At 53.2% G+C, this 23,251-nt stretch overlaps 12 protein-coding genes across 12 annotated transcripts; 4 read left to right on the plus strand and 8 right to left on the minus strand.

Moving 5' to 3' along the window:
• Positions 1–40: 40 nt before the first annotated feature.
• CLUP02_10645 (multiprotein-bridging factor 1) lies at positions 41–743 on the plus strand (the record flags this gene model as incomplete). Its single annotated transcript, XM_049289619.1, has 2 exons — positions 41–196; positions 438–743. The coding sequence occupies 2 exons, from the start codon at positions 41–43 to the stop codon at positions 741–743; spliced, it is 462 nt and encodes a 153-aa protein (XP_049146764.1).
• A 577-nt stretch (positions 744–1,320) lies between these two features.
• CLUP02_10646 (uncharacterized protein) lies at positions 1,321–2,895 on the minus strand (the record flags this gene model as incomplete). The annotated part of the gene is made up of 1 exon (XM_049289620.1): positions 1,321–2,895. The coding sequence occupies one exon, from the start codon at positions 2,893–2,895 to the stop codon at positions 1,321–1,323; it is 1,575 nt and encodes a 524-aa protein (XP_049146765.1).
• Positions 2,896–2,923: 28 nt separating this feature from the next.
• CLUP02_10647 (uncharacterized protein) lies at positions 2,924–3,902 on the minus strand (the record flags this gene model as incomplete). Its single annotated transcript, XM_049289621.1, has 3 exons — positions 2,924–3,257; positions 3,310–3,578; positions 3,762–3,902. The coding sequence occupies 3 exons, from the start codon at positions 3,900–3,902 to the stop codon at positions 2,924–2,926; spliced, it is 744 nt and encodes a 247-aa protein (XP_049146766.1).
• Positions 3,903–4,091: 189 nt separating this feature from the next.
• Positions 4,092–4,334, minus strand: CLUP02_10648 (uncharacterized protein; the record flags this gene model as incomplete). Its single annotated transcript, XM_049289622.1, has 1 exon — positions 4,092–4,334. The coding sequence occupies one exon, from the start codon at positions 4,332–4,334 to the stop codon at positions 4,092–4,094; it is 243 nt and encodes an 80-aa protein (XP_049146767.1).
• Positions 4,335–5,245: 911 nt separating this feature from the next.
• On the minus strand, positions 5,246–5,458 carry CLUP02_10649 (uncharacterized protein; the record flags this gene model as incomplete). The annotated part of the gene is made up of 1 exon (XM_049289623.1): positions 5,246–5,458. One exon carries the CDS (start codon positions 5,456–5,458, stop codon positions 5,246–5,248), a length of 213 nt encoding a protein of 70 aa, XP_049146768.1.
• A 2,050-nt stretch (positions 5,459–7,508) lies between these two features.
• On the minus strand, positions 7,509–7,912 carry CLUP02_10650 (uncharacterized protein; the record flags this gene model as incomplete). Its single annotated transcript, XM_049289624.1, has 2 exons — positions 7,509–7,761; positions 7,863–7,912. 2 exons carry the CDS (start codon positions 7,910–7,912, stop codon positions 7,509–7,511), a joined length of 303 nt encoding a protein of 100 aa, XP_049146769.1.
• Positions 7,913–8,021: 109 nt separating this feature from the next.
• Positions 8,022–8,716, minus strand: CLUP02_10651 (uncharacterized protein; the record flags this gene model as incomplete). Its single annotated transcript, XM_049289625.1, has 2 exons — positions 8,022–8,120; positions 8,558–8,716. The coding sequence occupies 2 exons, from the start codon at positions 8,714–8,716 to the stop codon at positions 8,022–8,024; spliced, it is 258 nt and encodes an 85-aa protein (XP_049146770.1).
• A 478-nt stretch (positions 8,717–9,194) lies between these two features.
• On the minus strand, positions 9,195–11,023 carry CLUP02_10652 (uncharacterized protein; the record flags this gene model as incomplete). The annotated part of the gene is made up of 9 exons (XM_049289626.1): positions 9,195–9,379; positions 9,451–9,498; positions 9,548–9,838; positions 9,869–10,040; positions 10,116–10,241; positions 10,349–10,400; positions 10,490–10,583; positions 10,665–10,777; positions 10,914–11,023. The coding sequence occupies 9 exons, from the start codon at positions 11,021–11,023 to the stop codon at positions 9,195–9,197; spliced, it is 1,191 nt and encodes a 396-aa protein (XP_049146771.1).
• Positions 11,024–11,104: 81 nt separating this feature from the next.
• CLUP02_10653 (uncharacterized protein) lies at positions 11,105–13,219 on the plus strand (the record flags this gene model as incomplete). Its single annotated transcript, XM_049289627.1, has 6 exons — positions 11,105–11,363; positions 11,528–11,724; positions 11,797–12,143; positions 12,221–12,346; positions 12,448–12,982; positions 13,106–13,219. The coding sequence occupies 6 exons, from the start codon at positions 11,105–11,107 to the stop codon at positions 13,217–13,219; spliced, it is 1,578 nt and encodes a 525-aa protein (XP_049146772.1).
• Positions 13,220–14,105: 886 nt separating this feature from the next.
• On the plus strand, positions 14,106–15,242 carry CLUP02_10654 (glutathione S-transferase; the record flags this gene model as incomplete). Its single annotated transcript, XM_049289628.1, has 2 exons — positions 14,106–14,219; positions 14,310–15,242. The coding sequence occupies 2 exons, from the start codon at positions 14,106–14,108 to the stop codon at positions 15,240–15,242; spliced, it is 1,047 nt and encodes a 348-aa protein (XP_049146773.1).
• A 1,503-nt stretch (positions 15,243–16,745) lies between these two features.
• Positions 16,746–17,207, minus strand: CLUP02_10655 (uncharacterized protein; the record flags this gene model as incomplete). The annotated part of the gene is made up of 1 exon (XM_049289629.1): positions 16,746–17,207. One exon carries the CDS (start codon positions 17,205–17,207, stop codon positions 16,746–16,748), a length of 462 nt encoding a protein of 153 aa, XP_049146774.1.
• Positions 17,208–20,750: 3,543 nt separating this feature from the next.
• CLUP02_10656 (bZIP transcription factor) lies at positions 20,751–20,960 on the plus strand (the record flags this gene model as incomplete). Its single annotated transcript, XM_049289630.1, has 1 exon — positions 20,751–20,960. The coding sequence occupies one exon, from the start codon at positions 20,751–20,753 to the stop codon at positions 20,958–20,960; it is 210 nt and encodes a 69-aa protein (XP_049146775.1).
• Positions 20,961–23,251: the final 2,291 nt, after the last annotated feature.

The raw sequence follows: 23,251 nt of genomic DNA on the forward strand, positions 1-23,251 counted from the left end.
GAACACACAACTCTTCACACACCGAACCGAACCGCCCACAATGGATGACTGGGACACCGCCACCAAGATCGGCTCCAAGGCCCGCGGCGGAGGCGTTCAGAGAGAGACCGTCATCAAGGGAAAGAGCGCCCTCAACGCCGCTCAGCGCAGCGGTTCCGTCATTGGAACGGAGAAGAAGTATGCCGCTGGCAATGCTGTATGTTTTTTTTCCTCCTGGACAATCCCTCTCCTGCGCGATAGACGGCATCCTTCGAAATTCACGCTTGACATCATGAGCCCTTGCCCAACCTCACCCCTCCATTCTCCACAATTCTCAATTGATGACGGGAGATGGAGAGGAAAGAGTGCAAACCACCCTTGAAGCCCAATCTCCCAGCGAAACCCTTAAAGTCTGCAAAATTCCCATAGCAAAGGTTGCTAATTCTCATTTCCAACAGGCCACCAAGCCCGGCGTCGAAGGCCAGCGCCTCACAAAGGTCGACCGCTCCGACGACATCATCAAGCCCAACACGGTCGGCAAGGAGGTCGGCGACGCAATCTCCCAGACGCGCCAAAAGATGGAGCCCAAGATGACCCAAAAGGACCTCGCCACAAAGTGCAACACCACCCAGTCCATCGTCGCCGACTTTGAGCGCGGCAGCGCCACCCCCGACCAGAAGATCCTGTCGGCCATGGAGCGCGTCCTCAACGTCAAGCTGCGCGGCGCCAACATTGGCGAGCCGCGCTTCGCCAAGAAGAAATGAGCAACTTTTTTTTCCAGTAGTTTCTTCTTATTTGATTGATACCACTCAACTCGATCGGTGGAATCGTCACAGTCTCGGGGAGGGCACGGCACAGCACGAGAGAGAGAGAGAGCGCTCGTGGCTTTAACCTTGTTTGCGCTGGGAGTCTGGATCCTTGGAAAGGCGAAAAATGGTCGTGTTGAACAACAAAATGACCTCGGCTTTGGGTTGCATAGCACGAAACAAGACTGAAGACTCAGAACAGTCTCGAGAGGCTGGCTCTTTATGAAGGTTACGGTTCCTAGACGTTTTACAGCACAATAGATGAGTTGGCGACTCCAAAGCTGACGATTACACTGAATCCATTATCTGCATCTCCTGCAGTCTCTAAATGTGTGACTGTTCACACCTTTATCGTGTCAAGTCTACATGTTTGCCCCCCTTCAAGTGAACCCAAGCGCCTGCAACTCCATGTGAGTCTCATCCCTCTGTCTGTGGTATCTTCCAAACTCCGTATGCAGAAAACACGCTATGCTATGCATCAACCCAATCCCCTGAACACACTTCCACCGATAACCTCCCCCTCAGATGAATTCAACTATGCGAGAAGTCGGTTCACTCGCGCAGCGAGCTCCGCCTCGTACGGCTTGCGTCTCGTCTGGATGACGACATGCTCCTTACCACCGACCGTGGCAACCTTCAACCATTCCGGTGCGACTTCCTTGGCAATCAGACGTACCGCATCGACACCTTCCTCCATGGACATGGGTACACGCAGGGAGTCCTTGAGCTTCTGCTGCAGAACAGCCATGGTGAAGGACACAACCATCTGTCCGGCCGCATTCGACGACGACACGAGCATGGAGAGGACGGCGGAGATGTCTCCCACCCGCTGCAGGGCGCGCTTTCTCGCCATCTCGGGGCCGGTAGGGAGCTGGATGTTGGCGTTGGCTTCCTCCTTGGCTCGGAGTCTGTCGAGGAGGGTCATCTTGGTGCCGTTGGGGTTGAGTGCCGGGAATTTCGATGCTTGGGTTTGCGTCTCTCTCTCCTGCTTCTTGAGGATGTCGTTCTTGATTCCAGTCAAGGCGCGTTGTCCCTTGGCGAACAGGGGGTTCTCCGACATGGTTGTGTGACGAACAGTAATATCGGACTTGGGCAGGTCGTTGAAGCTCAGGTTCTCGAAGCAGATATCGAGATCCGACATCTCATCCATGGCGCGCTGGGAGCACATGATGTGCAGGTTCTTCTCGAACTGTTGGCAGAGCTCATTCTCGTCGATGCGGCCAATGTTCTTGGTGAGATCCATCTCGAGGCAGAGCTTGCCACGGCCGTAGTCGGTGACGATAAAGGGCGAGCAGAGGGACTCATCCTCCTGGCCTGGTGTCTTTGTGTCTTGGATGGCAATGCATCTCCGAATGTCGTCCACTGTGACTCTCCTCTTTCCCCATGTGCGGGCTACGTGAGGTGCGATCGAGCTGATATCAAGCGGTGCGTTGTTGTTTTGGTGCACGAGCTGAAGAGAAACAGTCTTGAGGATGGCGCGTTGCAGGCCCAAGAGCTCCAGAAGCTCGGCAGGCAGCTGCTTCTTGACAACCTCCTCCTTGATCTCTGACTTTGTAGCATTGTGCGTCTTTGTTCGCTTGACCTTTTGGTTGGCTTTGCGCACTTCGGTCTTTGCTTGGGAGATGACGTCCGACTTGCGAGTCTTTCGGCGGCTGTCGGCGACTGGCGATGTGGTGCTCTTTCGTGTAGAAGCAGCAGTGGCGGTGGTTGCGGTTGTGGGGACAACCTCAAGCTTAATGGGGACAGGCTCGTCCTTCCCACTCTTGAAGACTCGCTGACGCTTCAGAGACTCGCATCCTGGGACGTCGCTTCTCGCATCTCTCAGTGAGACGTCCTCGTCGTTCGATCTTGCCTTGCGCTTCTTTGAGGGTGTTGCTGTAGGCTGAGGGGGGAGAGCTCTTTCCGGGCTGGACTCGAGCTTAATCTCTGGCTTAACTTCCGTCTTGGCGACGGGAAGAGAGGAGGGCAGTCCGATGAAGAAGACCTTCTTTGAAGCGTCGTCTACGGGAGCAGGGTGTGTCTTGGAGACTCGGCCGTACTTGCTGATGAGGTTGGTCGCTGGCGTGGTTGCAACAGGCTTGACCTGCCGACGGGAAGCTGCGCGAGCCATTGCGTCGAGATGTGCAAGTGCTGGTCGTCTAGGTGATGAGGGGAGGAAAACGTAGGCGGTCGAGAGCGATGCAGATTACAAGCGGAAGCTGTGAAGTTGAGAAGTAGAAGTCGAGAGGACTGGCAAGCGCAATTAAAAAGTCTCGGTTCGTGTAGAAGGTACAAGTTGAAAGTATCAAGAAGTCATGAAGAGTATGAAGAGGTTTTGTACATTGGAAGGAGAGTGGGGAGCGGAAATGATGGAGCAACGGATGGCAGCAACGCGCCGGGCTAAGGGGGTCGCGGACCACCGACCGCGACAGACGCGTTTTTCGAAAGGAGCACACGATGCAGGCGAGAAGTCGCGTTAAGTGGTGGGGCGCGCTGGCGCTGATGTTAGTGGCCCGTGCTTTCTCAGCAGGCGAAACCTCGGCACCATCCTCCACCTTCTATTTTTCCGTGGGACCCAACCGTCCGGGCAACGGAAGCTCTTCCCGTCGAGGTTCCCCCGGAGAAAATGGAAGGGACGGAAAAAAAAGAGTTGAACAAGTGCAGAAGGGAGTCAGTATGGACGAATATTCTGCCCGACTTCCAAACTCGCAATCCAAATTTGGGAAAAGCATTGTCACTGCTGTTTTGAGATTCCTTGCTTGTCCCTGCTTGCCTCACATCTGTCAACAACCCGGGTGGATTAGGCTGTTCGAGCTGTTCCAATGCAAACATGGGACGGCCCTTTTGCCCCCCTGTCAACCGGCAAACCATTCGCAGAACGAGTCACAATCCCCGGGTGTTTTAAACGCAGCAGCTATAGGCAAAGGCGGTTACGAAAAGAAAATGTGTTATCAATGTTAATTCATAGCTAGAAAGGCCAATTTCCTAGTTGCACACCGAAAACGAGTGTGCATTCCGAATAATGTGTAAGGTGGTACGCCCATCGTCGTCTCCAACCATCAACGTTTTTTGGGTGGCTGCTTGCTGCCAATAACCCCGTATGCAGACCGAGAAGAAGAAGAAGAAGAAGAAACCCATGATATGTGCCAGTCCTGCTTTTTGTTTAAACCTCATTTCGCGAGCCGTTCGAGAAAAAAATAGTTTGCTCCGCGCATTTCGCCCCGTACTCCCATGATTTGTCCGTATGCTGATTGTACAAGCAAAGAGTAGCCCTTGTGTCGAACAGTGGGCAAAAAGAATTCGTTCGTAGCTCTGAACAAGAACATCTCATCGGCGGATCGATGACTGCCAGTGGTCTGTAGCGAATGATACCGGGCTTGGTGGAGGAGGCGCCGGCACGCTGTAGTCGTTCTCTTGAATCATATGTACAGGTGTCACCGGGCGGTGGGTGGTCGAGGCGAGAGTCGCGTTCAAACTTGTGTAGAGATCCTGGTCCGTCATCAGGCGCAGATTCCTCCGTTGAGGAGAAATAGGTAGAGGCGAGGCGATCTGGATCTGGCTGGCAGGCATTTTAATTGTGTGTGCCGGAGGGGATGAACAGGTGAAGTCCTATCACGCAGGTGTTAGACAAAGAGTCTGGATGTTGCTGCGTTGTCGACAGGCTCCACGTACCGATGGTGATGGATCTGTATCTGTACGGAAGAATCTGGGGAAGAATCGGGGATTATAAAGACAGCTGTGGATATGGTTGCTCGTTGAGAGGCGTTGTCGAGGCTGGAACTGGTGCCGAGACACAGTAGAGTGGAGTGATATTCCTTGAGATGGGGGGAGGCGTATGTAAGGTAGGTGGACGAGATGGAGGGCAAGAGGCGTAAGGAAAGTGCAGATGCCAGAATATTTAAAGCCGAGAGCCCCAAATGAGAATCGGCTGACAGACACGCACACACAGAGAGAGAAGAAAAAAGGCAGAGAGCAGAGAGACAACGAGAGAGGGTGCGACCGGGCGTTTGTGCGCGATCCGTAACAGAGATTTCACAATTCCTTTCCTCGTGTCGTAAGTAGACCGACCACCCCCGGGCTGGTCAAGTCGGTGCGCAAACAAGACCAGGGTGGGTGGAATGCCTGGGAGCAAAAAGGACCCAACCGAACGGTCGAAAGGGTGGGCTATGGGCAGAGCAAATCGACAAGAGGCGCGGGTAAGGTTGCAGTTGCCGGGAGAGTTCAACGGAAGCGTGGGGAAGAAAGTCAGGGGTTCCAGTGATGAAGGGGAGATGAGCAAGACGAAGAAGGGAGGGGGGTGTGGTGAGAGTGAGAGTGAGAGGGAGAGGAGTGAGAGGTGGAAAGAGGACGATGAGGGTTCAGAAAAATGGCGAGGAAGTTGGGATGGACCAGAGTTTGCTCTTTGACAGCTCACGGGCTCCAAAGACTGGCGGAAACAGAAGGCAGACTGTCAGGGTAGAGTAGAGAGTCCTTACCCGATGTTAGACGGACGTGGAATTGAGACAGAATGATAAAGGCAGAGGGGCATGAGAGGTACGGATAGGTACACAACGAAGATCGCGGAGAGCTGGCATGCGAGGCTTGCGATTTGCAATGTCGCAATCTAATGAGGCAAAGTATAAGACGATGAAGCACCTGGGCTTGGGCTGAGGCGGGCTTGTCGTGCTTGTGTCATGACGAATGGGCAGTATCATGTCTCAGTGGACTGGCTGTAGTTTATTTATGATTACCATGGGCATTCATTTGTGGGAGCTCGCGCAGACTCTTGACGTACTCGCGCTTTATGAAAAGGCACGTAAGGTAGTTGATACTTTGCATCCCTATTGAAACAGCAAGGTACGCATACTGACAGTGTTCTGCCTCTGGCTGCCTCTGGACATCAGGCTCGTCGGTCAAAAAGCAACATGTCGTACGGTCCAATCTTCTGTCGTGCTGTCCTCTGTTTGTTGTGCTGGCTAGCCCCAAACCGGCTCTCATCATCCATGGAGGTCCTCCAAAAGACAATCCCCGGCTTTCACGGGGGAGTGCTGGAAGCTTGGAAGTCTGGAAGGGGAGGAATGTTCCATGTGGATGTTCCTCTACCAGGATCAGGGCTGCTTGCCCCTTTGCGTGAGCTCGGCGATGGGGCCGGATGGGCTGACCCTGACCGTTCGGGTGTTGGGTGTAAGAGTACGCAATAAGTGAGTACCACTAAAATGGGGGCAACTACAGATAAGGTACCTGGCGACACGAGGTGGACAATAGAAATCAAAGGGGTTTGAGCATGTATTCTGCCGAGGCAGGGCTTTCTTTCGCAGTCTTCCTCCCTGCCCATCCTTCCCGTCGTCTTCGTTTTCTAGGCATAGAGCATGCCGCAACGGGGGATACAAAAACTGCGAATAGGTACCGCCTGTGTGATAATGGAGTCGGTGCAATTCCTCAGATAAAGAGGTGATCAGTTCGGGGAAACAGAGAAAGAATGCCGCCGGAAGCCAGGGCAAGCTGGGATCGAGCAGAACAGGGCTGTTCCTTTCTTGTTTTGTATGTACTGTTCAAGAGCTCCCACGGGTTTTACCGCCATTCGCGTCTGGGTCATCCCAGCTGTCGCATGCCGTCGGCGACTTTTCTTTCTCTCTATCCGCTGGTAACTATTCATCGTCTTTTCTGGCCCCGGATTTTCTTGCTTATGCGGCAGGCGGGTACGCAGTACGAGAATAATCCCACAGCAGCCTAGGACCTTGCGCTTTGGGGGAACTTGCGGGCCAAACGGATCGAATGGATGAGAATAAGGCGCAAGGAGGGATGGGGCTCCGTCCAGTCTCCAATTCTGTTCAAGGTCGTCCCATCCGCCGGAAGTCGGAAGTTGTACCTTCTTTTTTCCCCAACGTATTGGACGGAAATCGTACGGCAAGTTCAACCTAGCAATCAATGAGGACGAGGTGCTGATAGTGAGTGCTGTATTAATGTGGACTTGTGGAGTGAGGTATCCTAGTACCTCCGTGGCTCCGCTTGCCTTTCGCACGATCTAGACGGTTACGGAGCTGTAGCTTGCATCTTGCGTTGCTGAATTCCAGTCAAATTGGTAAGGCGGCATCCTTCTAACCCATTTTCACTTGAGATCGTCAAAAGATGGGACCGAGGGATAGACCTTATCTCGGTGACGAGCCTTGGGAACTCACCTCCAAACCGAATTTGGAAGTGATAGAACAACTTGGACTAGTTTCAAAAGCCTCTATTTGATTGCAGAGGGAATGGGGACAATTGACAAAAATCCTCCAAATGTCACAGAGTCGGCCATTATTCCCAGAGGCAAGGTAATGCTTGCCGACGGGGAGACGGGGATAGCAAGGCCATGTGTCTTTTTGAGCTCATGGGGGAGTACCTACGTACAACATAGGTAGCTGCTCTCTATCTGACATTCGGCTCACGCGCCGGATCGCCATACCTTCTTACGCGGGCTTTTCTCGTCCGTTCTCTTAGACGTGAGAATGTTCCATGGGGATGGGATAGAGAGGCACAGAGCATTTTCTCATTTTTATTGAATTTTTCTCTTCAATCGAATCTGGAACTTCCCTCCCACAACCTCCTTGCCTGAAGTGGACCAAGGCAGGTAACTAGACTCCACTAATCAGGTACGTAAGGGGAATGTGGGGTCTCTCTTGCATTTTGCGGAGAAGACCGCCAAAGTAAGGGAACCCCCAACTTCCTGCATTCCCCAAACTCTGGGGACGGAGCCACGGGCAGGGAACTTCCAGGTTCCCCCTACTATTGTACACACCACATAGCAGACAACACATAACACACAGCAGCTTCACACCACCTCGTTCCCCCAAACACATCTCGGCCACGAGGTAGACGGTGGACTAGGCCTGGAAACGACATGCTAAAACCTACACACCTTGACACTTCACCTTCCCGTCCTGCGACGGCACTCTTGGGTGACCCCCAATCCGACACTCGTTTTGGACTCTCGGTCTTGCGAGACAGGGGCTTGGAGGCCAACGGAGCGTAGCTACTCCTAAGAATGGAGTACGAATACATCGTGGCACGCAGACACCGAGACTAGAGAAGGCATCTTGGCAATCAGGATAGGGTAGGGTGTGGCGTCCTACCACTTACACGTCTCCTGCAGCCTCATCAACAATGCTGCGGATTGTCAGCAAGCCCATGTCGTGCAATCAACCAGGCCGCTCGTATCAAGCTTCCCAAGTTTCCGCAAACGACGTAAATACCTACCCTCCTTCGCCTCTACATACGGCTTGCGTCCTAACTCCTGACTCACGGCCCCAAAAGGTTCTGGTCCAACCTCACCTCTTTCTGCCACGTTGCCTCTAGGCTCCAGCTGTCAACAGGATTTCTCACGCCTTGACGGCGTTTCTATTGTGCCCCAAAACATGCACACCCATCGTCGTTCCCCTGATCTGGACGGGAAAATTCAAGGCCATTAGCGTCATGGCGCCGCTTACCCTTGAACACAGGCCGCCATCCATCAATACCTCATTTCACTTCCCATGCCAGTTGTCATGGCTGGCCTATCGTCCTGCCGCCCCCATCCTCGGGGAACACAAGCCGGCGCAGCAAGGGTGTTGACCACGACCGTCTCTACTCGTCCAGCGTGTTTGTGTTACCGGGTGTCTACGCGCTTCGAGGCGAATGGTCTGTTTTAGCCTGTCGGCCTCGGCCCAAGCTTCCGCTACTATACGCTCGGATGGGGGATTGACGTCCAGAGTACGAAATGCTCACCACACTCCTGTTGCATCTTGCCGTCCCCAAATGCAGCTTACCTGTCCACTAGGAATTCCTTGTTGTCATACCGAGTTGCGGTGTGCAGCTACGCTTCGGTCTCGAGTAGCTGACTGGCGCACAGTTGCCTGCTGTGGTCGCGGCTCAGTGCCCATCCGACGCTGCCAGGCTACCTTGACCTCGGACACGAGACCTGCTTCCAAAAGCGGCGTACACAGATACATCACCATATGATTGGCGCCTCCGTTACTTTTGGTTTGTGTTTGCTCGTCACCAAATATCAATACTTCAGCTGTCCGCTACGGGTACCTAACGCCCGCACTTTAGACTCCCGTTCCCCGCGTTTCCACAAAGCATACGGCGCCGCGCCCCGAATCCTCATTCGACCCCACCTTGCAGCAATGTCTCACCTGGGCCATATAATCTCAGCTCTTCATCTTACCGCCAATTTTGCGTCAGAAAGCCTTCGCCAAGGCCAGACCACCTCTAGCATGTAAAAAGTCCGTGAGCTGAGTTCTACCTCACTTGTTGTTGTCAGAGCTAGTAATCTCTTGTGTGTTCGTATTCATCTCAGATTGACGCGAAGCTATAGCCCAGTGGTGGTCTCACTGTAAGGTCTTAAGAATTATGTACGGCAGCATTCCGCCGTTACAGAATTCCATGTCGCAAACGAGATATCTCCTCGGCATGTCTCGCCGTTCTGCGGCGTTACAAGACAAAAGTATCGCCATACTGCTCCCAGTTTGACGTTTCTTCAGCGCTGTGACCACCACCGATGGAATCTGGGTTACAAGCCATTGGATTGTAGTAAGCTTGCGCTGTTTTCATGTCTAGATGAGCAAGCTGGACATTTTTTGAGGTTGTAGTAAGAGGTCGGTTTGTTGAGAACCGCCCTTGCATTTGTTGTGGACTGAAAACACCACTCTGCCGCTCGTGGTGTTCCTTGCCCAGAAACAATCTTTACCCAGCCCCTCAAGACCGAGACCCGACCGCGTATGCATGGTGAGAAGGGCTCAAATGTTGTCGCCAACAAAAACAACCCGTGCTACCCGTAGACGGACGCAGTTCATGGGGCTTGAACGCCGTCAAAGTAACACACCATGTATGCTCGCGGTTGAAGCACGATCTACCGAAATGACTTTGGACGATTTTTTTCCTGAAAAGTGACGGGGAACCCCAGTGCGATATTCCGATTCGCTGTTTTATTGCCAGTATGCCCGCGCAAGGTTTCGGGGAAAGGGGGAAGAATGAGACGCAACACCCGGCTGCGGTCAGAGTTGGGATGGAAGTGAGATGGGCTGGCATCGCGGCTGCTACCCCGGAGTTACTGGGATGCTCCCGGCCGGGCCACTCTTGGACGGGAGGCTAGCATGCAGACAGACCGCGTTGCTTTGGATCTGAGCCCTCTCCCTCTCTGTGGGATAATGCTTGGATTGTCGTTAGATGGTTCTGAGACTTGACCACTGCAAAGTCCGAAAATTGCCGTCTTGAAGTACACGCCGCTCGTTTAGCTCGGGGCGCCGTGTGGGGCCGCTCCGTCTGCAAGCTATTCTTCTAGCGGCCGGGCAGGAACCTCTTCTAAGGCTGCACATCCATCAAGAAGTCGTGATCTATGTCTGATACCTACACAAGGTCGGGTTGAGTAGGAAGTTTACCACTGTGAAATGGACTGAAATTTGACTCGTGGATCTCAAGTGGAAGAATGCGTGATGTATATGGCCAGGTCTGGTTTCTGCCTCCCTTCTTGACAAACGTCTTCGACCAAGTGGTATGGGATTGAGATTAGCGTTTGCAATTCAAAGAGCTCCCGGTGACTGATAGGACGAGTTTCAGTGAACGAATATAGGTCAGTCTTTAAAGACAAACCCGTTCAGACAAAGCTTCAAAATGTTGAACTTATCGCGGCCGCCAGTCCTGATCGACTGCCGTAGCAGATACACTCCCCAACGTATGTATACATGTATATCCCAAAATTCTCTCAAATCCCTATGGTCAATTCAAACCGATAAATAGATCGGTTTCCGAGAACCCTTCTATTCAGGCGTAAATGCCAGATATGGTAAGATGAGGTACCACCAACTGCCGAGCCTGTCAGACCTGAGGATGAGGTGCATACAAGATCCGATTTGTAGGCCAATTAATTCTCGCAGATGACCGTATGGCATCATCTGCACATACTCTGGAAATGCAGGCTGAACCTCGATGCCATTTTCAGGTCGGCTCTCCGCCCCGCATCAAGACGACAGCACACATTGCTTTTCTCAAGCCATTTTCCAATAATTACAAGTTTTCTCGAGCATGGGTGCAAGCAAACTTTCCAACAGACTGGTCCAGTCATAGGGCGAGGGATATCATATCCCGCCGCCCCAGTGGAGAGAGGGAGATTTGCCAAGTGGTTTAATGTGAGAACCAACAGGACCAACGAACGCTGCCATCCGTTGCTCCATCATTTCCGCTCCCCGCTCTCCTTTCCCCTTTGACAAGTGATTCTTGTCTTGTAGCCTTTGGAGAAACATGATTTTTCCCGTCTTCTTCATACTTTACATTCTACAATTCTTATGTGCGTCATCATCAGCAAAACATACTTTGACGTATAATCATCCCATTCACCCTTCAGAATGGGTCCAGATATAGCCAGGAGCCCTCTGTTCATTGGTTCGTTCTACAATCAATGGGATCGGCATCCTACCTGGACTCTTCTGGCTACCTTGTTTGTTATCTTTGTGCTGTTCCGAGTCTACGAGACGGCGAGACAGTACCGGCGACTGCGGCACTTTAAAGGTCCTCCTCTGGCAGCTGTATCCAAGTCGTGGCTCCTCAAGACCGTGACGGGATCTCGGGGTCATCTCGAGTTCTACAACGTGACAAAGAAATATGGTGAGTGACTTTGTCTCTGTTTTACCAATATGGTGCTCGAGTGCTCGCCGAGTCGTACAATGTGGGGGGGGATTCGCTTTCGAGACAGATAATGGTCTACTTGAAGGTTTTCCAGACCGCAGGCGCACATGAACTTGAGGCCGATAGAAGCTCAACTTTTAAAGGATCCCTTGCGCGCATCGGCCCCAATGACCTCCTCAACGACGACCCTGGCCTCATGAGGCGCATGCTCGGCGTGCGGAGCGGGTACCGGCGCTCAGACTGGTACGACGGCATGCGCTTCAAACCGTCGAGGGACAACGTCCTCTCGTGCAGAGACGAGGATGAACACACCAAGCTTCGATCAAAGATGGCCGCGGGCGTGAGTTATGTCAGGGGAAACCCCCCCCCCCCCCCCATCGAATCAGTAATTGACGAAGATGGCTCTCCTTAGTACTCTGGCCGCGAGGTCCAGGCCTTTGAGCAAAAGATTGACGACAACCTCGTCCGGCTGATCAGACTCATTGAACGCTACGTCGACGGGAGGGAACCATTCGATTTTGGGAGAAAGGCGCAGTTCTTCACGCTGGACGTCATTTCGGATCTCGCGTTTGGGGAGCCGTTTGGGTTCGTGGCGTCTGATTCGGATATGTACGAGTACATCAAGACGACGGAGGAGAATTTGCCCGTGTTTATGGGCATGACTGTTGTACCCTGGGTTATTAGATTGTTCCGGTATCCTTTTCTTAGGTCGATGTTGCCTACGGAGAAGGATCCGCTGGGTTTTGGTAAGGTGATGGGGTGAGACAGATCTGATGTTTCTTATCCTGATTTGATATTGAGCATTGCATAATTCCCGCTGACATTCCCGCATATAGAATAGCCAAAAGGTTCTCCGCCGAGCGATTTGGTCCTGATGCGAAAGTCGAGAGGGATATGCTGGGTTCCTTCGTCGCCCATGGCCTCACGCAAGAGGAAGCTGAATCCGAGATCCTGCTCCAGATGTAAGTTGTCTACCCACCTTTTCTCTTTCCAGTCAGGGTATATGATTAGGGGAGAAGGATGGGCAAAAAAAAAAAAAAGGCTGACGCATCTCTTACAAAAGTATCGCCGGTTCCGACACAACAGCAACAGCAATCCGCGCCACGCTCCTCTATATCATCACGAACCCCCGCGTCCACAATAAACTCCTCGCAGAGATCCTCTCTAAACACAACACCACTGCTCGCCGCCCCATCATATCCGACGCCGAAGCCCGCAACTTACCCTACCTCCAAGCCGTCATCAAAGAAGGGCTGCGCATCTTCCCGCCCGTGGCGGGTCTGATGGCAAAGCAGGCGCCGCCAGAGGGCGACACGTGGAACGGCGTCTTCATCCCCGGCGGCACGCGCGTCGGGTGGTCTTCGTGGGCCATGTTCCGCCGGCCAGACGTCTTTGGCGAGGACGCGGACGAGTTTAGGCCGGAGAGGTGGCTTGTCGGCCAGGGTGAAGATGCAAAGGAAGAAGACGGGACGGCAGGCGCAGCAGAGGAAAAACTGCGCGAGATGGAGGCTACGATTGAGTTGATTTTCAGTCATGGGCGGTATCAGTGTCTTGGGAGACCGGTCGCGTTGATGGAGTTGAATAAAGTGTTCTTCGAGGTACGTGTTGCTTGTGGCGAATTCTCTTTCTCCTGCTCTACTCTCCTGCGCCATCCCAGCACGTTGGAAGGGGAGCGGAAGGCCTGATTTTCGAGACAAATGCTGACAAGGGTGTTCTCTCAGCTGCTTCGACGACTTGAGCTCACCATCTGCGATCCGTTGGATCCTTGGAAGACTTTCAACTGCGGTATCCACGCACAGTCTGAGTATTGGATCCGGGCCCAGCGGAGAAGGTAGATTATGGAATCTCACTGTTAATTTTCAGCTCTGGACTTAGCTGTGCAGGACAGTAGGCCTGATACTTTCTGGAGTACGTTGTAGATTGTCTAGGATACCTAAGGTCGTTCTTGGAGGTTAGCCTATTTGCTTGCGGGCTGGAACCAACAGTAATATATGCTGTAGATTGTCCTGCTATATGACAGCTGAACTCCTAGCAAGCCATATGACAGTTTGCGCCTCTATATATACGTTATGTTGCGCGAACCTCAAAGCATTATAAAATGAGAGTAAAACAATCACGAAACCAGGGAGGAAGACGTATGTTGCAATCTACAATGCCTCGCGAAGCACCTCGCTCATGGCACCTTCCCTCAGCCCTCAAAATGCCACCTCAACTTCATAACAAAGATTCTTCTACAACATGGAACCGAAATAAATATCATTGTCTTGAAATTTCCACTCGAGATTCTCAATAAGAAAACACCGCGAATTATCAAGTCCTGAAGAAAAGAGAGGTTAAAAGTATAACACCCAATTGGCTGACTCACCTCGGTGAGCAACCCCACAAAGCACTCCCATTGGCTTCTCTTATCCCCCTTTAACCCCGCATACTCCACGTTAGCTTGGGAACCGCTAGGTGCCCCCGTCACGTTTGTGCCTCGGCATCTCGAACATATCTCCCGGTCGTTTCGCAGATTTCCCGCCATTCTCTTTCATCGTCATCGACCGTTTGAGTCCTCAACACTTCATCCACTGCCCAATTTCATCTCGTCTCATCTCATCTCAGTTTAGTGCTTTTCACCAATAATCAACAGAAGCTCGCTCATCTCTCATCGCATTCGCACCTCATCTCACTTCGTCTCATTCTCGATCGCTTTAGGCGTAACACCCCAAACCGAACAAAATGGCTCCATCCGACGAGGACAAGAAGATTGTGCTGTACCACTACTCCGCCTCGCCCTACGCGAAGCGGATCGTGTGGTACCTAGCTCTCAGAGGCATCCCCTATGTCCAGTGTGTAAGTCGACAATTCTCACACCTTCACCTTCACCACGATTCGTTTTCCGTGGTCCTATTCACCTACAAAAAAACTAACAAACCGCTCCAGATGCAACCACCAGTCCTCCCCCGCCCAGACGTATCAAAACTAGGCCTCAACTACCGCCGCATCCCCATCCTCGCCATCGGCCGCGACGTCTACCTCGACACGCGCCTCATGCTCCGCAAGCTCGAGCAACTCTACCCTTCGCGGCCCCGCCTCGGCGCCACCACCCCCGAACACGCAGCCGTGGAGCGCCTCTTCGAAGCCCTCATCATCGACTCCGTCTTCTCCAACGCAATCAACGTCCTGCCCACGAACCTACCCATGCTCAAGGACCCCAAACGCACCTGGTTCAAGGACCGCGAGGACTTTGTCGGCGGCAAGCTCTCCGCCGAGACGATAGAGCGCGGACGGCCCAACGCCGTCAACGAGATCCGCCGCACCGTGGCGCTCCTCGAGACGACGCTGCTCGCCGACGGGCGGGACTGGGTTTCCGGCACGGAGAGCCCTTCGCTGGCGGATATCGAGGCCGTGTGGCTGCCGCATTGGTTAGCTTCTCTCCCTGGCGCGCTGCCCGCGGAGCACGTTTCCAAAGAGCAGTTTCCCAAAGTATTTGCCTGGATCGAGCGCTTCCAGAAGACGACCTCGGACGCTAGAAAGGCAGCTGGGAAGGTGGCGACGGTGTCGGGCGACGAGGCGGCGGAGATCGTCGTCTCGTCGTCGTATAACGAATCAACTACGGGAGGAGTCGACGCCAAAGACTTGCTGGTGATCGCGCAGGATCTCGAGGCGGGCGACGAGGTGATCGTCTGGCCCGCCGACACGGGCGCCTCGCACAAGGACACGGGGAAGCTCGTCGGCCTCGACGGGGATGAGGTCGTCTTCGAGGTCACCGGGCCCAAGGGTACCTCCGTGAGGGTTCACGCGCCGAGGCATGGGTTCCGGGTGGAGAAGCTGGAGAGGTATAACGCGCGCACCGGGGCGGCCGCGAAGCTGTGATTTCTTTTCTCTCTTTTTCCCCGCGAGCGACCACGGCCCGAAGTCGTTTTTGCAACCTCGGTCATTCGCCGGGTGCCGTTGCCGGAAGAGGGACTGGGTATATTGCTCCGGCCAAAGACCTACTCATTCCAGAGTGTTTTTACAAACCGGAGCGAGCCTTCGGGGGGGGGGGGGGAGACTCAGAAAAACGTTCTATCAGAGCTCGGCGTAACACCATGCGGCGCAGTTGGGGAAAACGTGAAACAAAAGCCCGCGCTACATCACTGATAGACTACCCATCGAGAATCTGGAGCTTCATCAGACTTTGTTAAAGAGGGGAGGAATGTGATCAACATGCAGCTCCGAAACATATCAGGGCGCCGCGGCTAGCGACTAGCTGAGATGTTCTGCAATGTAAACATGCTGAAATAAGCCACGAATGATGACCGTCCACACGACTTTCCCATCGTCCCGGCGTACCGAGAAGCTGTTTTCGGCTTCGAGATGTCAGACCGCGTGTTACGTGAACACATGGGCCGGAAAGGGCAAGCTGAGTTTCATCCCAGCATGCACTGGCTTCCACAACTGAGGTTGCCGAATGTTTTGTTGTCACTGCTCAAGCAATGGAAATGGGATAATTTGCAACGGCTGAAGATCGAGTGGCAATCTCGATAAGCTAAAGATGAGTTCCAAAGTAGGCTTGGCGGAAGGATGAAGACTGCTACCAACAAGCCGCGGGACGAAGGCTTCCACGTCCGGCTGCTACGCATGCCGATATAGATTTTGATGCAATACCCGGGATTCTTTGGACGTACCAGCCTATCATAGTGGATCGTGTATGTGCCGGTACGGCTCTCTGTTTGACATCCCATCCATCCCATGGTCTTGCTCGATCTATTCGGAAGAAGGGATATTCGGACTTGTATTTGCGTGATGTGAAGTGAAGAAGATATGGGCACATAGTGGAACAAACATAATTCAAATGTTGATAATCAGCATTCGGAAAGTTACCTTGTCGATCCGGCAAAGAGGCGCACAACCCGTCAGCTGAGTCTATGTCGAAGATTCCATCATAGACAAGCGCGCTGGCGCGTCGAAAATTCGAAGCCCCAGATCATCGGACGAGATCCTCCGCCAGGGACCCGGAGGGGAGTTGAGGATTACACAAGGCACTTGTGGCGCCGACCCGGTGGAATGGGGCAGCGGACGCCGCCGGACGGAGAACATTGGGCCTAGACAGCACGATAGGTCTAAGCTGACCCTACTACGGCCAAGCGTGATGTCTCTCGTCCGAGGCACGACGTGGGTTTGTGGTTCTGGACCCGAATTCCCCATGCGACGTTGTGGTCGTTCGCACTTCGCGAGAGGGAAATCGAGCATGCAGCAGTCAGATCGATATCGAGATTGATGCCGAGCCTGGGTTTAGACTGGGCGCCCATCAAACGTGCCGTCTCATCCATCCTCTAGACGGATTTCTGCCGTCATCGCTCCGTCAATGTATTCTGGGGAAAGCTTTAGATCTGGTTATTCCAGCATGAGCTCCGTCGAGATACCAGGGCCAAGCTGGGTACCACAATGCGTCCAAGGCTCAAAGGGGTCGGTCGAGTGGACAGGCCCCGTGTACAGTGTGACGCGACGCGCTCGCGAATGTGCAAAGTTTGAGCACAGTGCGATGTAAAGATGGTGCGAAAGGAGGAGCAAAGGCATGCAGGATGCAAGGATGTTCTCCGGGTCTAGTGCGTCATACGACGGTAGCCGACGGGACAAGTCAATCTGCTCCGGGAATACGTACCGTTTGCTGACCTGAGACTCCCCGTTCGCTGGTCGGATGCTTCCATTCTCATTCACCTCGGCGTCCAGCGCGAGAACGTAGCAACATCCCCCATCCAAGCAAACCACGCGTGAAGAAGACGGGAGCAAGCGGTCCTCGCGGAGCAATCCAGTGGGTCGCCGGAAATCAGAGAAAATTTTTGGAAATTCCGTCATTGTCGCAAATTACGGACCCTTCCTTATCAGAATCGCAACCTTCACCGTCGATGAGGACAGTTCTTGACACAAACTCGTCGTGCGGATGACTCTGAACAAGTCAAGAGACCGTTTCAATTTGGTCTTGATCACTGTTCGGACCTCGAGCGACCACGGCAAGGTACCACACCTTTGAGGATCGCATCGCCGACCGTGCCGGGGCGACCATGAGTGGGCAAGCAACGTTGGGCTCGTTTGCTTGGCTTTGTTGGCTCAGATTTTCTATTCGTCAGCATCTTACTAGACATAGTTACGTCATGACCAGTGACGCCACCAATGCAATACAAGAACTGAAAAGTATCGAGACAGTGCGGACCCAATTGCAGAGCCGATATTGGCCAAAGCTGTGACCATCGAGCGCACTTGGTGCCGTTTTCAAGAACTTTGCCAATCTTCCGTCTCAAGCTAAAAACAGGTCAACCCTATGAATAAGGCCGTGACGTAATGTTTGGAAGCAGACAGACAGACTCGCTTGCCAAAACGGAGAGGTATCAGCTAGTTTGTTAGCAACAAGAAGCATGAGTCTTTGCCGTCGACGGGTTATGGAAACTGGGAGGATGCGGAGTATTCCAACAGTTCAAGTGGTCTTTCCATGTCTGGCTACCCGAAGCCTAAAGGGTATCGCTACGGAGCAAGATAGATGTGCCCCGTCTAGCGCGATTGTTGTGACGCAATTTGTTGTACGGTTACTCTGCAGTTGAGTGTGAGAGAGCGGGGACTGGCTACAAGGGCCTCCCTGACCAAGCTGCAGCTCCTTGGGACACCCTATTGGATATTGAAGACAGTAATTTGCCACTTCGGGTTTCCCAGTCGCGTCAAGAACCGACCGTCGATGTTGCTAGTCCTGCGGCTCCTGGCTCATTCTCACCGGCAGACTTGGTCCAGGAACTTCAGGTAGCTGCAGCTTAGAAATTCATGGCTGACAGCCGCTGTGCAAGGGCAAGCAAGTGCGACGACTTGCGTTGATGGTTTGATACAATCGTGGTAGGTACGTAGACAAGTGTAGGTACTAGGTAGGTGCCTGTGACTGTACAGTGGCTATACGGTTCAGGTAGCGTAGACCGGCGGGATCGTGATGGGGATGAAAACTCTTGCTCGAAAAGGAAATGAGCATGTCGATCTCTTCACCGTAACGATTTACCTGTGGCCAGATTCCTCCGGGAGGCCAGCAGCCGCACGCTTTAGACATCTAGCAGGGAACAGGTGGCAGGTGGTCCGATGGCGTTGACTGTTCTAGACTCTCGCGAAAGGTGAGATGCAGGGCAGGGCGATGCGAAAGGCCGGGTCGAGGCCATCGTTGACCTGTTTTCTTGCTGTTCGGTGGACGAGGATAAATAGCAGTATCCGTAGAGAAGAGGGTGGCTCGGTGGGCGATTATGAAGGAATGGGAGGTGGATGTTCTGCCGACTCGTGAAGTCAGCACGTCAGTTGCGCAAGCTCCACCCCAACCAAAGGGAAGAAAAAGAACAAAAAGAAGAGGGACAGGATGCCATGGCCCTCGAATGCGACAGGAAGGAAAAGTGATGCAATCAATGCAGGGGTCGGAAGACTTGGGGGAGGGGACCACCAAATGGAGACGTGCAGCCACATTAGAAAACGTTGGCTGCAGATACTGGCTGGGTGGTGCCAGGTGCGTTACGATAATGAGGGGGGATTACTTGGGCCACCCCCCGGACTTGCATTTTCAACCAACCGGCAACCCCCACTGTATGGTAGCTGGAGCCTGATTGGTCAGCTCACGTACAGTGTGTGTAAATACGCCGCCCGTGTTGGCGACGACCGCCTGATTTTCCACATATACCGTATAGTGCGGATAACCTATCAGGCTGACGGAGGACGGGACGGTGATAGCAGCGTGGAAGAGAAACATTTACGTGCCGAGCGTGGGAGGGAAAACTCAGCATACTCTATCTAGGTACTAAGGTAGGCTCTACCTCACGGCAGTCTGAAGACCTCAACAGCGAGCCAAGACATGATGGTGGTGTTGGCTGTGGTCCGAGGCATTGCAACAGCCGTCTCTACATCTTCCTTTAGCTGATAAATCAAGATAAGGCGAAGACGAAAGAGACAGAGTGGCCACTCAAAGGCAAAGATGTGTCCATAGATGGAGAATGCGAACGACATGGTGCGCGGCTTCGGCAGACTCGTCTGCCGTCATTCGCCTGAGGCGATAAGATGGGATGGAGTCTGATGTACGGAATAAAGGAACACATGTTGAGTCGCTCTACACTCCCGTCACAGTGCCCTACCGAGACTACCTAAGGTACCTTAGGATCTGTGGTCGAACCCCCAGCATGTACAGATAGTTGGGCAACTAAGCCATTCAGACGCTCGAGATAGCTTGCGAAATGCGAGAAGGGGGACTCGATCGAGGACGAAGTGTTGACCAGGTCCTCATGTCGGTTGCAATCGAGGCAGCATTCGTTCCTACCGTTCCTACCTTCCTTCTCTCGCGCCATTGTTGAAAGCGCGCTACGTACTTATCTTCCAGCAGAGGTACCTGGAAAAGGTAAGGTACTTAGTTAGGTTGCTGAACTGAGGTGGAATGCCAGACAGGTGTGGTGGGACCATTCCCCATTGGTAAGCCGTTCTTGGACGTCGGGGCATTCGGCGCACAGTGCGATAAATCATTCCCCACAAAAGTCCCAGCGTTTCTCGCAGAACGGGGAAGGGGGAAGAGAGAGAGGGAAAAAAGGTCAGGAGCAACGGATAGCGAAAGGAGAGGAAGGAAGCGCGCAAGAGGAAAAGAGACAGGAAGCCTGAGAGATTGAACGGGGGACCGGGGGGTCGTTGTTGGAAGGGGTGGGCACTGGACGTGGATGGGGACATGGACATGGACGTGGGCGTTTTGGTGTCAGAGTGTGCGCCGCCGCCCACCCATTTTCTTTTCTTTCGTGCGCCCTCGCTCTTTTTTTTTTTTTTTAAAATCGACCACCGCGCAACGTCATACTTGACCTGTGACGTCTGCCGTTTTTCTCCCCCGACATCTCACTCTCACAACGATACTCGTTCTGCACCCCCATCTTAGCACGTCCCCGGGTACGCATCCAGACAGAGGCCACAACTACGCAATACCTCTCATCTTTCCTGCTGGCGGCCGTAGAGAAGGAGAGAGACAACTTTTTTTCTCACCACCGTCGTCGATCGTCGAAAGCCATTCCATTCTTGTGCCGCTTCCATTACAGAGGAGCGCTGCAATAGCGTAGCTGCTGCCTCTGACGGCTAACCTTTTGCTGCCGTCGCCATCACTGCTTTGCCTGTCCCTCCTGTACTGCGCAGCGGATTGGTTTCCCCCCGATCTCTCATCGCTTCCAACCCAGATCTATCTTTCTAAGCTTATTCTTCTGCGTGTCCAACTCCTCCTCTGACCTCATCTGGCTTTTTCAACACTACCATACCTACATCATCATCCCTACCCTGCTACCGTCACCTTTTGCCTTTGGCGTCCACCCCACAAACGTCAACAGCTTCTTTCCCCAAATATAATACATCATCGTCGTCATCATGGGGACCTCACCGAACCACGCCTCGACCGGGGGTGATACGAAGTCACCCAAACAGTCCAACAATGCCACTCCCCCACGTCAAAGTAAGTCGGACACCCTCTCCATCCCCTTACTCGCTGATTCTTCACCGAAAGACATCGTCGTTGCTGCCATTATCGTCGTTGTCGTCGTCGTCTTCGTCGTCGTTCACTCGCTTACCACAACTTAGACACCATTCCGGAAGTGAAGCAACCCGACCCGAGTTTGAAGCCCGATGCTGACGGCGCGAAACCTCTTGGCCCTCCCCCTCGACCTGGACAGACGACTGGAAATACTCCCGACTACTTCGGCGCCGGAGCCGCCTCTCTCAGTCTGGAGCCCAATCCTTTTGAGCAGTCTTTCGGCGGAGGCGCGCCAGAGACACCAGGTGGTACGAAATTGCCATCCGTTGCTGCTCTGACCTCGCCATCTTCGTTGCTCCCTGGTAGCGGCGCAACTCCATTCAACTGGGGAGGAGGTTCTCTGCGAACCGGTCCTTTGAGCCCGGCCATGTTGTCAGGTCCTACCAGTGACTACTTCAGCGATACGCATCACCTTCGTGGCGGATTCCCGACCCCGAACGAATCTTCGTTGAGAACTGGCTTGACTCCCGGTGGCAGTGGTTCCATGTTCCCTGCCCCCAGCCCTAACTCTCAGCAACTATTTGCTCAGCTGGCCAGTGGTGGTGCCACGCCTAGCACCATCGATTTCCACCGCACTGCGTTGAGTGCCGCTGCAAAGCGTGATACGCAGGCCCAGAATCAAAACCAGAATCAAAATCAAAGTCAACCCCAAAATCAGACACAGAACCATAACCAGCAACAGGCAGCTGTGACATCGCAGCCGCAGGAGATGCCAAACGGTGCAACCGCTGTCAAGACTGAGGCAAAGCAGTTCGACCCGCACGATAACGACGCAGCGAACGGTCTGTTTATGCTTGCTCAAGGCGCACAGGGAAGAAACGGTGCTCCAAACGGCGGATTCGCGGCAGCACAAGCACAATCTCAAGCTCACCCACCTCCGCCACCTGCTCAAGGCGTCAACACGTCACCTCAAATGAGTGCTAACGGTGCTGGATCTGTTGGCGCGGGGTCGTCAGTCCGCGGTGTGAGCGAAGGCGGAAGTGCCATGTCGGATGAAAGCGAGCAAGCCCGTCCCGCAGCTAGGGGCAAGGGCAAGCGCAACTCGACTGGCGGCGCATCGACAAATGGCCGAAGAAAGGCTGAAGAGCCACCGGCAAAGGCCCCTGCCGCTAAGAAATCAAAGCCGAATAACAATATCCCCCCTCCTGATATGATGGGGGATGATAGTCAATCGGATGACGACGATATGAAACACGAGAATGGTGAAGGTGGAAAGTCAAAGATGACTGACGAGGAGAAGCGTAAGAACTTTTTGGAACGTAACAGGTAAGTTCCAACATTCCAAAAGTCGCTCCCGTTGGTACCCCGCTAATCTCTTCATGCAGAGTTGCCGCCCTCAAGTGTCGCCAGCGCAAGAAGCAGTGGCTGGCTAACCTCCAGTCAAAAGTTGAACTGTTCAGCAGTGAGAACGATGCTCTCACAGCTCAGATCACGCAGTTGCGTGAGGAGGTTGTCAACTTGAAGACATTACTTCTGGCTCACAAAGACTGCCCTGTCACGCAACAGCAAGGCCTTCACGGCGCCTTCATGCAACAGGCCATGGAGCCATTCAATCCCCAGATGAATCCGTACGGCATGGCCGCTCCTATTCCTAACCAGCAAGTCTTGGCGGCGGGCCAGGGTGTGCAACGCCGCTTTTCATAGGAGGACGAAGCCTTGTACAACAATCATTTCGAACATGAGGAGTTGGAGGATTCGATCCATCAATAACAACCCGTTGAGGTTGTCCGTCTCGGATAGTATATGGCGACATCGAGATTACGACTTTCATGCTGTTCCATTCTCTGGCCTAGTCATATCTTACGGCTCAACTGTATCATCATTATATACGACATTTTGGCGCCAATATCTTCACTTCGTTTCTACGACGGGGTTGCAAGCAACCAGGGAGAAGCTGCCTAGTAACAGAGGCAGTTTACCTTGAGCAGGTTGAGGTGGGGAGTTTGGCAGGCGTCATTGGCTTGCTGCAATCGTATCAGTCCATCATTGGAAGGGCTAGATACTGGGCATACACATCAAAAGGAGTTCAAGGGTTGGCAAGTCATTTGAAAGGGTGTAGGCGTCGAGGGGTGGTTGATGGGACTAAGCCATCTTCTACTAGCTGATTGCTTTGATTGGATTTATAGTAGCAATGGTAACAAGAGCTGCATGAACGGCAACGCCTCGTGGTCATTTAATTTATGAGACTTCGCCCCATAATGGGTCTTGAGATGATGTGTGCGTAGATGAATGTGTATGAATTTTTAACTTATGGTTCTGTACATGTAAACGGCCACCACCATGCCCAGGATACCTAGACACGATGAGCCGCAAACCAGGTTATGACTGAATAAGGTAT

The sequence above is a fragment of the Colletotrichum lupini genome, chromosome 5 (genome assembly GCF_023278565.1).
Source record: "Colletotrichum lupini chromosome 5, complete sequence".
Taxonomy (NCBI): Eukaryota; Fungi; Ascomycota; class Sordariomycetes; order Glomerellales; family Glomerellaceae; genus Colletotrichum; species Colletotrichum lupini.